Source organism: Mobula hypostoma, chromosome 8 (assembly GCF_963921235.1).
Source record: "Mobula hypostoma chromosome 8, sMobHyp1.1, whole genome shotgun sequence".
NCBI lineage: Eukaryota > Metazoa > Chordata > Chondrichthyes > Myliobatiformes > Myliobatidae > Mobula > Mobula hypostoma.
The window spans coordinates 124,392,028-124,404,212 of NC_086104.1; the positions used below are offsets into that span (position 1 = coordinate 124,392,028).

At 46.3% G+C, this 12,185-nt stretch overlaps 1 protein-coding gene across 1 annotated transcript in view; it reads right to left on the bottom strand.

The window, feature by feature from the left end:
• Positions 1-12,185, bottom strand: part of tmem145 (transmembrane protein 145) — a 152,179-nt gene that overhangs the window by 120,781 nt on the left and 19,213 nt on the right. The window contains exon 4 of the mRNA XM_063055262.1: positions 4,305-4,391. Coding sequence (XP_062911332.1) covers positions 4,305-4,391 — 87 coding nt within the window. The remainder of the gene's footprint in view (positions 1-4,304; positions 4,392-12,185) is intronic.

A 12,185-nucleotide genomic window follows, 5' to 3' on the forward strand; every position in this document is an offset into this window, starting at 1 on the left:
CTATAACAAGGGTGTTGGTTGACTGCTCCCCCAGGCACTGAATGAGCCGGGCAGTGAGGAGATGACAAAGTCCTTCGAGGTGATGCGATTTTACCCCGGCATCCACGACAGTCCAATCTGTCCAGGAGGTCCCCGAGTTCCAAGATCCCAGTCCCGATGACTGTTCATAACACAAACCATTCACCAGTCTGAACATATCCATAAGAGACAAGAGCAGAGTCAGGCCATTCGGCCCATTGAGCCTGCACTGCGACTCAATCATGGCTGATTTATTATCTGTCTCAGCCCCATTCTCCTGCCTTCTTCCTGTAACCCGTGACAGCCTTACTAATCAAAATTCCATCAACCTCCACTTTAAATAACTTGCCCTCCATGGCCTTCTGCGGCAATGAATTACACAGATTCACCGCCCTCTGGCTAAAGAAATTCCTCCTCATCTCTGTTCTAATGGGACGTCCCTCCATTCTGAGGTTGTGTCCTCTGGTCCTAGACACTCCCACCATAGCGATCGTCCTCTACACATCCAGTATATCTAGTCCTTTCAACATTCATTCGATTTCAATGAGATCCCCCTCTTTGATCCAGTCTCCAGAACCATCAAGCATTCCTGATATGTTAACCCTTTCACACCCAGGATTATTCTTGTAAGCATCCCCTGGAACCTCTTGAATACCAGCACATCCTTTGTTAAATGTGGCTCACAATACTCCAGATATGCTCTGACCAAAGTCTTATAAGCTTCAGCATGACGGTCTTGCTTTTACTCCATGTGATCTTTGCTTTTATTATGTTATTACAGAACATAACGTCAGAGGATGTTTTCAAAATGCAGAGACTTTTGTGATTATCAGTGTGGACTGTAGTTTATCTGGTCTCCTGTAGTGTTGTGTGTTTTCTTTCTTGTTGCCATTTTCCAGGTGGGCGATCTGTTTGTTTTTCTGTGCGAGAGCAGGGTTGAGAGTTTGATGTTAATGTCGCTGAGTTTTTTTGTGTGGGAGGGGGTTGGGGGTTCGGGGTTTGATGTTCTAGTGGCTGTTTTCTGGGTGGGTGATCTGTTAGTTTTTGTGCAAAGGGGGAATTGGGGGTTTTGCAAGTTTTATTTCTTTTTTTTTCATGCGGGGTAGGGGGTTGTTGATGTCTTTTCTTTCAACGACCACCGTGGTTTTTCCGTATTTTATGGCTATCTGGAGAAGACAATTCTCAGAGTCGTATTCTGCAAACATACTTTGATAATAAAATGAACCTTTGAACCTGTGAACAGCACAGCAAAGGAACAGGCCAACAAAGTGCTGAGTTAATTAAACTAGTGACCTAATGCCTGATCAAGACCTATAGTGGAGATCATTCTGATTGGTTGCATCACTGTCTGATAATGGAGGCTCCAGTGCATAGCATCGCAAGAGACTGCAGAGGGTTGTAGACCTGCCAGCTCCATCACAGGCTCAACCGTCCCCACCATCGAGGACATCTTCAAGCAGTGGTGCCTCAAGAAGGTGGGGTGTGTCACTAAGGACCCTCGCCACCTGGGCCACTCTCTCTTCTCATTAAGGGTCGTCCATCGTCATCGATGAAGACCTCGACACCATTAGTACTTTTTACGAGGTCGAGTTGCTAGCTCGACACTCAACCCGGCACGGATGGAAAGCATGCCTGGGAGCGGCCTGACTGGATTCGAATTTGGGAACCTTCGCTCCTGGAGTTCGGCGCTGATGCCACTGCGCCACCAGCCGGCTTCTTTGTGATGGTGTCCAGACTAGCGCTTGATTTGGATTTAAGTGAGGGAGAGTTGCGCAGCGTCAGCCTCACTCTCTCTTCCCAATTCCCATCTGGATCCAGTGGCAAGACAAGAGTCGAGACGGCTGGAGATGGGACTAGGCACAGTGGATGACCAGGACGTCTTCTGTGTCTTGTTGCGCTCTACACATTCCACGACGCTTGCAGAGACCGCCTTCTTGACCGTTGGACCTTCCATTGGTCTCGTCCGCTCAATCCGCCGGAGTCTGTCTTCACATGCTGGGATAGACAACTCCCTATCTCACTGAGGGTTTGAGACCCTTCGGCTACCCACACCTGGTTTAGCTGGCTTGTCGAAGCCATTGCCCGGGGTGTGGCCGCTGTCGCATGCAAACAGCTACGGGGAGCCACAGGTGAGAGCTGAGTGCCAGGTGGGGACCAAAGGTGGACTAACCGCCCTGAAAAGGACGCAACATGTTCCCCACCAGAGGTGCTACCCCTCCCTGACACCCCATACACTCATTACTACCATCAGTGAGGAGGTACAGGAGCCTGAAGACCCACACTCAATTTTAGAAACAGCTTCTTTCCCAACATCATCAGATTTCTGAACAGCTAATAAACAATACCTCACTATTCTCCTTTTGCACTATTTATTGAGGTGTTCTGCAGGGGTCGGAGTTGAGACCTATATGTTCATAAGTTAGATGACTGAATTGGTGGCCAAGTTTTACAGATGGTACAAAGATAGGTGGAGGGGCACGTATTGTTGAGAAATCAGGGAGTGTCCAAAAGGACTAAGACATATTAGGAGAATTGGCAAAGAAGTGGCAGATGGAATACAGTATAGGGAAGTGTATGGTCATGCACTTTGGTGGAAGGAATAAAGGTGTAGACTGTTTTCTAAAAGGGGAGGAAATTGAAAAACTTAGAGGTGTAAAGGGACTTGGGAGTCCTTGTGCAGGATTCCTTAAAGGTTAACTTGCAGTTTGAGTCGGTGGTGAGGAAGGCAAATGCAATGCTAGTATTCATTCCGAAAAGACTACAATATAAAAGAAAGGATGTAATGTTGAGGCCTTATAAAGCACCGGTCAGACCACACGGAGTATTGTGAGCATTCGTGGGCACCTTATCTGAAACGATGCGCTGGCATTCGAGAGGTTCGAGAGCAGGGGTTCACCAATCTGGGATCCACAGACCCCTTGCTTAATGATATTGGTCTATGTAATAAAAAAGGTTGGGAATTCCTGGTCCAGGGAAAGCTTTTGGGAATGAAAGGGTTAACTTATGAGGAGCGTTTGTTGGCTCTGGACCTGTACTCACTGGAGTTTAGAAGAATGAGGAGAGATCTCACTGAAACCTATTGAATACTGAAAGGCCATGGTAGAGTGGATGTGGAGAGGATGCTAATGTGTGGTTCTTGATTATCAGGGCGTCAAAGGTTATGAAGGCAGGAGAATCAGGTTGATGGGGCTAATAGATCAGCCCTGATGGGCCATATGGCCTAATTCCTATGCCTTATGTCTATTTATTGATTGTGACTTGAAGTGATTTTTTTTGTCTTGCACTGTACTGTTGCTGATAAACAAAAAAAAATTCACAACATATTGTCAGTGATAGTAAACCAGATTTGAATTCAACTAACCTCTTCTGTCCACGCAGTGTCTATATTCCTCCATTCCCTGCACTCTCCTGTGGCTGTCTAAGAGAGGCTCAAATTCTCACTGATCATCACTCCTGCTCCACTCTCTACACATATGCCCATGTGTCGAGGCACAGCTCCATTGCCATCTTCAAATTCGCCAGCGACATCACAGTCGATGGTACTGTGCCAGCTTACCGCAGTGAGATAGGACACCTGACAGAGGGGTGCCCCAACGACAATATCACGCTCAACGTCAGAGAAACCGAACACGTGATCAGTGACTTCGGGAAAGGGAAGGAGGGTGGTAGAGAGAGTTATTAACGTTGAATTGCTGGACATTGACATGTCAGGTGACCTGTCCTAGGCCCACCATACAGATGCATTTGTGCTCTAACAGACTGCTACTGTTGAAAGGGTTCAGACTGGTTGCAACACGGTCTGGCATGGCAATCTGAATGTATAATGCTGTAGAGAGCAGTGGGCTCAGCTGAACACATCACATCACAGGCATATCCCTCCCCACCACTGGTAGTACGTACAGCAGGTGCTGGCTCAAGAAGGCAATATCCACCGTAAAAGATCCCCACCATCCAGACTATGCTGTCTTCTCGCAGTTCCCATTGGACAAAAGGTACAGAAGCCCGCAGGTGTTTCTACTCTTCTGACACTAACGTAGCATGGTGATAACTTGCTGATCCTAACCCATCAATGTCTGGACTGTGGGAGGAAACTGGAGCTTCCAAAGGAAATCCACACGGTCACGGGGAGAACGTACAAATTTCTTACAGACAGCGCGGGGAACCGAATCCCAATTAGGGATCGCTGGTGCGGTGTCAGCGTTACACTGACCACCACACTACAGCAGCGCCCACGCTGTTTCACCAACCCATTAAAACACACACACTGTCTGAATATTCCCTCTTACCTCACAACCCGACCAGATGTAACGTGTTGTCAGGTTAATGACCTGATTGTTATCTGGTCGTAGAACAGACTCCTTCTCGTAACAGTCCTGGAACAGAGAGTAAGAGTGTGATCCTCTTGTGGGAGAAAGGAGAAGTAGAACTCATTGATTATAAGGTACCCCATTTCTGGAAGAGATGAGCTGAAATATTTCTCTTCTCTAACTTCCATTAATGCTCCACCTCCACTTCGTACCCCATCCCTTATTTATTTATTTATTTATTTATTAATGATTACATTTTTTCCCCCTTTTTTTCTCTCTTTTTTCTCCCTCTGCCCCTCTCACTATAACTCCTTGCCCATCCTCTGGGCACCCCTCCCCCTCTCTCCCTAGGCCTCCCGTCCCATGATCCTCTCCCTTCTCCAGCCTCGTATCCCTTTTGCCAATCAACTTTCCAGCTCTTGGCTCCATCATTTCTTCTCCTATCATTTCGGATCTCCCCCTCCCACTTTCAAATCTCTTACTATCTCTTCTTTCAGTTAGTCCTGACAAAGGGTCTCAGCCTGAAACATCGACTGTACCTCTTCCTATAGATGCTGCCTGGCTTGCTGCGTTCACCAGCATTTTGTGTGTGTGTTGCTGACATATTTTTCTCTTGGATCTGTGAGTTCTCTGAACAGAGGTAGAGAGTATGGTGAAGAAGGAATCTGGCTCTCTGACCATCAGGCAGGGCAATCAGGACAGGAGTTGGGATGTTACACTGCAGTTGTACAAGATGTTCCAGTATTGCATTAGTCTTGATCGTCCTGTTATAGCAAAGATCTTACTAAACTGGAAAACGAGCAGAGAAGATTTATGAGAACTCAAGGGATTGAGTTATAGGGAGAGGTTGAGCAGGATGGGACTTATTTCTTTGGAGTGCAGGAGACTGACGGGTGATTTTACAGAGGTGTATAAAACCATGAGGGGCATAGATAGGGTGAATGTGCACAGTCTTTTCCCCTGGGTTGGGAAATCAAGAACTAGAGGACACAGGTTTGAATGAGGGGGAGTGATTTAATAGGAACCTGTTAAGGACGGGCAACTTTTTCACATGGAGGGTGCTATACGTGTGGAACAAGTTACCAAAGGAAGAAATCGAGGCAGGTAAAATAACAACAGTCAGAGTCAGATTTAATAACACTGGCATATGTTGAGACATTTGTTAATGTTACGGCAGCAGTATAATGAAATACATGATAAATAAACAAATAGAGAAAAAGAAGTTACATTAAGTATATATATGTATACTTAAATAGTTAAGTTAAAATCAGTAGTGCAAAATAAAACAGAAATAGAAAGTAGTGAGGTAGTGTTCATGGGTTCATAGTCCATTTAGAAATCAGATGGCAGAGTGGAAGAAGCTGTTCCTGAATTGTGGAGTGTGTGCCTTCAGGCTTCTGTACCTCCTTCCCGACGGTAACAGTGTGAAGAGATATTAAAAAGAACGTGGAGAGGAAAGATTTGGAGGTATATGAGCCAAACTTGGGTGAATGGGACTTGCTTAGATAGGAAGCATGAACTATTTGGACCAAAGTGACTGTTTCCTTGCACAATAAACCTGTGAGTCTTCCTCGCAGAGCAGTGGAACAGAGAGAGTGTAGACTGTAGATAGGCGAGGGTCTTGTGAAAGGTTGCTGGGGAGACAGAAATAGAAACATAGAAAATAGGTGCAGGAGTAGGCCATTCGGCCCTTTGAGCCTGCACCGCCATTTATTATGATCATGGCTGATCATCCAACTCAGAACCCCGCCCCAGCCTTCCCTCCATACCTCCTGACCCCCGTAGCCACAAGGGCCATATCTAACTCCCTCTTAAACATAGCCAATGAACTGGCCTCAACTGTCTCCTGTGGCAGAGAATTCCACAGATTCACCACTCTCTGTGTGAAGAAGTTTTTCCTAATCTCGGTCCTAAAAGGCTTCCCCTCTATCCTCAAACTGTGGCCCCTCATTCTGGACTTCCCCAACATCGGGAACAATCTTCCTGCATCCAGCCTGTCCAATCCCTTTAGGATCTTATACATTTCAATCAGATCCCCCCTCAATCTTCTAAATTCCAACGAGTACAAACCCAGTTCATCCAGTCTTTCTTCATATGAAAGTCCTGCCATCCCAGGAATCAATCTGGTGAACCTTCTTTGTACTCTCTCTATGGCAAAGATGTCTTTCCTCAGATTAGGGGACCAAATCTGCACACAATACTCCAGGTGTGGTCTCACCAAGGTCTTGTACAACTGCAGTAGTACCTCCCTGCTCCTGTACTCGAATCCTCTCGCTATAAATGCCAGCATACCATTCGCCTTTTTCACCGCCTGCTGTACCTGCATGCCCACTTTCAATGACTGGTGTATAATGACACCCAGGTCTCGTTGCACCTCCCCTTTTCCTAATCGGCCACCATTCAGATAATAATCTGTTTTCCTATTTTTGCCACCAAAGTGGATAACTTCACATTTATCCACATTAAATTGCATCTGCCATGAATTTGCCCACTCACCCAACCTATCCAAGTCACCCTGCATCCTCTTAGCATCCTCCTCATTGCTAACACTGCCACCCAGCTTCGTGTCATCCGCAAACTTGGAGATGCTGCATTTAATTCCCTCATCTAAGTCATTAATATATATTGTAAACAACTGGGGTCCCAGCACTGAGCCTTGCGGTACCCCACTAGTCACCGCCTGCCATTCTGAAAAGGTCCCGTTTATTCCCACTCTTTGCTTCCTGTCTGCTAACCAATTCTCCACCCACACCAATACCTTACCCCCAATACCGTGTGCTTTAAGTTTGCACACTAATCTCCTGTGTGGGACCTTGTCAAAAGCCTTTTGAAAATGCAGGGTCAAGTTGACAATCAGATCACCCCTAACCTCTTGCTGGATGGGGGAGGGAGTTCAATCGCTCTGTCCTCACTGGTATCTAAAGGAGGAGGGAGGGAGAAGGTGCAGGGAAAGTGAGGGCTGGTGGGAGAGGAACAGGAAGGGATGGTAAGGACTTGCAGCCCGAAGGGATGTTCGTTCCGGACCACAAAATGTCCCACAGAGTTTCAGTGAGTCCAGAGGACGAGGGTGGGCTGCCAACATCAACACTGAACGCACACCTGACAATGTCTGAGGTACAGCTCCTCGGTCAGTTGGGTTCTGGGATTAATCCAGGGCACTCCAGGCAGATACAGACAGGTGCAGGAGAAAAACAGGCCCTTCAGCCCACTGTGTCCATGCTAACCATCAACCATCTGGTTACATTCATCCTGCACTTGGTGAAGAAGGCATTTGGCACGATGGACTTCATCACTCGGGACACCTAGTATGGAGGCTGGGATGTACAAGGGGCTGGTGAGGCTGCATTTGGAACAGTGTGCTCAGTGTTGGATGGGATGCTCCAAATTTTGTGGGATCACTATAGAACTTGGTAGTCTTGGTGTTGGGGGGAAGCTCGTGTTTAAAAAAAACAGAATAAGGGATTACTGTAGACTCACAGAGTCACACCGTATAGAAACAGGCCATTCTGCCCATCTGCTCCATGTGGACTAAGATTCCCATCTCAGCTAATCCTATTTGCCCGCCTTTGGCCTATATCCCTCTAAATCTTTCCTATCCGCACACGTGCTTTTAAATGTTGTTAATGTACCTCTCTCTGGCAATTCATTTGATATATTGTCCACACTGTGGGTGAAAATTTTGCCCCTCAGGTTCCTATTAAATCTCTTTCCTCTCACCGTAAACCTCTGCCCTTCCTGATACCAAACCCTGGAGGAAAAGACTATTGAACGGAGCCTTGTATGATAAGATGGACTCTTCACCTCACAATCTACCTCATGATCTTGCACCTTACTCTTTACCTGCACTGCACTTTCTCTGTAGCTGTTACACTTTATTCTGCTGTTATTGTATTTCCTTGTTCTAATGCACAGTGTAATGACCTCGTGTTTGACGAGATTCAGATTCATTTATTATTCACACGTACATGGAAAAATAAAAGGAAATACGTCGCTGGCAATAACAGCCAACACACCGAAAGATGTGCTGGGGGCAGACCACAAGTTGCCACACATTGCAACACCAACACAACATGCCCACAATGGTTAGCAGAACAACATGGGCAGCAACAACAACCATAAGTCAAAACAGCAGCAAAACAAGCTCACCTTCCCACTGACTCACTCAAAACACAAACAGGCCGCCTCCAGGCCTCCAATCCGTAGGCCTTGGCCCCAGACTCTCAGACTGGCAGACATTAGGCCTCCAACCTCCACTCCCTGGCCCAGAACCAGTGACATCAGGCTGTGATATTCAGACTTGCCAACTTCATTCTCGACCACCAGACTCGCACAGACCACTGGGACTCGCTGACCTGGGAGGGGAGGGGTGGTCACCAAGCCTTCACCTTCGAGCCTTGCTGACCTCTGCCCTTGACCACAGGGATTGCTGATCTTTGTTCGCAGAGTCTGTTGCCCCAACCCTCGGGGACTGCTGGCCGTCAACTGCAGATCACTCTGACCACCAGCTCCTGCCCCCAACCTATAGCTCCCCCTCATCCCTGACCCTAAACTGTAAACAGACCCCCAACGCTCACACTGTCCTCAAAACCATCCCTTAGAACCTAAAACACAATTAATTCTCTCCTTGACGTACATTGTAGCTCAGCACCATCTTGAACCAAAAAATTGATCAAAGCATGCAAGAAAAACTTCTCAACGTATTTCTGTGCATGTGACAATAACATTCCCATTCCAATCATTCCATCAGCAATCCCTGTGGTCAAGACTATAAGACATTCCGACGGCCCAGTCAGTGGCAGGAGCAGGCCACAGTGACAGGGTTCCTCGCAGGTTGGCGACGCTTGTTTAGAAGTACTGTGTTGCCCTTAAGGCATTTATTTGGCTTCGTTGGGTCTACATTTTTAAATGATTTGTTTGTAATTATTTTCTAGTTAAAGTTAAAGATTGATAATTATGTTACAGTCTAACAAAGGTAAATTCATTGTCTATAGTATATCACGGCATGCGATGACGTCACCTCCGGTTTCGCCGCGTCTTATGTGTAACCGGTTCGGAGAAGGTGTGATGGTGGGTGCCATGCGTGCAGCAATGATCGTGAAGAGCTCCATTTCTATCCACAAAGAAACATCATAGAAGCAATGCCTTTTCACCATACGATGTTGATGTAGAAGAGTGAACAGTAAACGGTTAACCTTACTACGACTCTGTCTTCATTGGCTCCGGTTTAACTTGGTGTTTAGTCAGAGTTTCAACACACTGCACGAGAACACTACAGGTACAGAAGGGACAAGTGAGGCGGCTATTGTCGGGAGAAGGTTAGTGGTGAATGTAGGAGTATCAGGTTTTGGCTCAGAGAGGTGTTAGCTCTGGGTAAGCTTCTGCGAAGGTTTCCTTTTTCCTCTCTCTTACTATACCTAATGTAGTAAATGGTGGTTGTGTGTTCTTCATGCCAGATGTTGGAGTCCTGGGAGAACCAGAGTCTCCCAGGGAACTTCATCTGCATGAAGTTCATCCAGCTGCAGCTCTTCGAAGACTGTGTTAGGGATCTGGAGTAGCAGCTGGATGACCTTCGGCTTGTACGGGAGAGTGAGGAGATAATCAGAGATACAGGAAAGTAGTCACCCCGAAGTTGCAGGAGGCGAGTAGCTGGGTGACTGTCAGGAGAAATGGAAATGTGAACAGGCAGTTAGTACAGTGCACCCCTTATTATTACCCCTCAATAATAAGCATACCATTTTGGATACTGTTGTGGGGGATGACCTCCCAGGGGAATGCCATGGAGACTGGGTTACTGGCGCCGAGCATGGGTCCGTCATGGAGAAGGGAAAGAGGTGAGAAGAGGGGAGCGGTAGTGATAGGGGACTCAATAGTCAGGGGAACAACCAGGAGATTCTGTGGACGTGAACAGGACACCCGAATGGTAAGCTGCCTCCCAGGTGCCAGGGTCAGGGACTTCTCAGATCGCATCCACAACAGTTTGGAGAGGGAGGGGGAGCAGCAAGATGTCTTGGTACATATTGGTACCAATGACGTAGGAAGGGAAAGCAAAGAAAAGAGAATTTAGAGATCGAGGTAGAAAGCTGAGAAGCAGGACCTCCCAGATAGCAATTTCTGGATTGCTGCCTGTGCCACACACCAGTGAGAGTAGAAACAGGATGATCTGGCAAAGTAAGGCGTGGCTGAGAAGCTGGTGCAGGGGGCAGGGCTTCAGGTTCTTAGATCATTAGGGTCTCTTCTGGGGGAGGTTTGACCTGTTCAGAAGTGATGGCTTGCACCTGAACCTGAGAGGAACCAATATTCTCGTGGGCAGGTTTGTTAGAGCTGTTGGGGAGGGTTTAAACTAATTTGGCAGGAGGGTGGGAACTGGAGTGAAGGTACTCAGGATAGGATGGATGGTAAAAAAGCAAAGCTAGTGTGCAGAGAGACTGTCAGGAAGAGCAGGAAGAAGATGATAGGACATAATTGCTGCCAGCGGGGTGAGTATCAGTGCATAAGGGATACAGAATCAAAAAGGCCAGCAAATACAGTATTCAAAGCGTTATATCTCAATGCATGGAGTATAAGAAATAAGGTGGATAATCCTGTTCCACTTTAACAGATCACTGGGTATGATGTTGTGGCCATCACTGAATCATGGATATAGGATGGTTGTAGTTGGGAGCTGAATGTCCAAGGTTACACGTTATATTGGAGTGATAGGAAGGTAGGCAGAGGTGGTGGTGTGGCTCTGCTGGTAAAGGATAGCATCAAATCAGTAGAACGATGTGACATAGGATTGGAAGATGTTGAATCCTTGTTGGTTGAGTTAAGAAACTGCGAGGATAAAAGGACCCCAATGGCAGTTATATACAAACCTCCCAACAGTAGCTGAGATGTGGACCACAGATTACAATAAGAAATAGAAAAGGTATGTTAAAAGAGCAATGTTATGATAGTCACGGAAGATTTCAACATACAGATTGATTGGGAAAATCAGATTGGAAATGGATCTCCAGAGAGTGAGTTTGTTGAATGCCTAGAAGATGGCTTTTTCCAACAGTTTGTCATTGAGCGTAGTAGGGGATTAGCTATACTGGATTGGGGTTATGTAATGAAACAGAGGTGATTAGGGAGCTTAAGGTAAAAGAACCCTTAGGAACCAGTGATCACAATATGATTGAATTCAACTTGAAACCTGATAGGGGAAAGTAAAGTCTGATGCAGCAGTACTTCACAGTACTTCAGTGGAGTAAAGGAAATTACGTGGTATGGGAGAGGAGTATGCAGGGAAGACAGCACAGAAGCAACGATGCGAGTTTCAGGGGAAAATAAGGATGGTGCAAGATAGAAGAAATACTCAAATGACAAAATAGTTCAACTGTTGTTGATAAGGGAAGTCAAAGCTAATGTAAAAGAAAAAGAGAGGGCATACAACAAAGCAAAAATTATAGGAAGACAGGACTGGGAAGCTTTTAAAATCTTACAGAGAGCAACTAAAAGAATCATAAGGCAGGAAAAGATGAAATATGAAAGCAAGCTAGCAAACAATATCAAAGTGGATAGTAAATGCTTTTACAAGTATGTAAAAAATAGAAGAGATGAGAGTGGATAGAAGACCACTAGAAAATGAGGCCAGAGAAATAATAACGGGGAACAAGGAGATGGCTGATGAACTAACTGAGTATTTTGCATCAGTCTTCACTGTGGAAAACACTAGCAGTGTGCCAGATGTTGGAAGGTTTGAGGGAAGAGACGCGAGTGCAGTTACTATTACAAGGGAGAAGGTACTCAAAAAGCTGAAAGACCTAACGGTACACAAGTCTCCTGGGCCAGAGGAACTGCACCCTAGGGTTCTGAAAGAGGTCGTGGTGGTGACTGTGG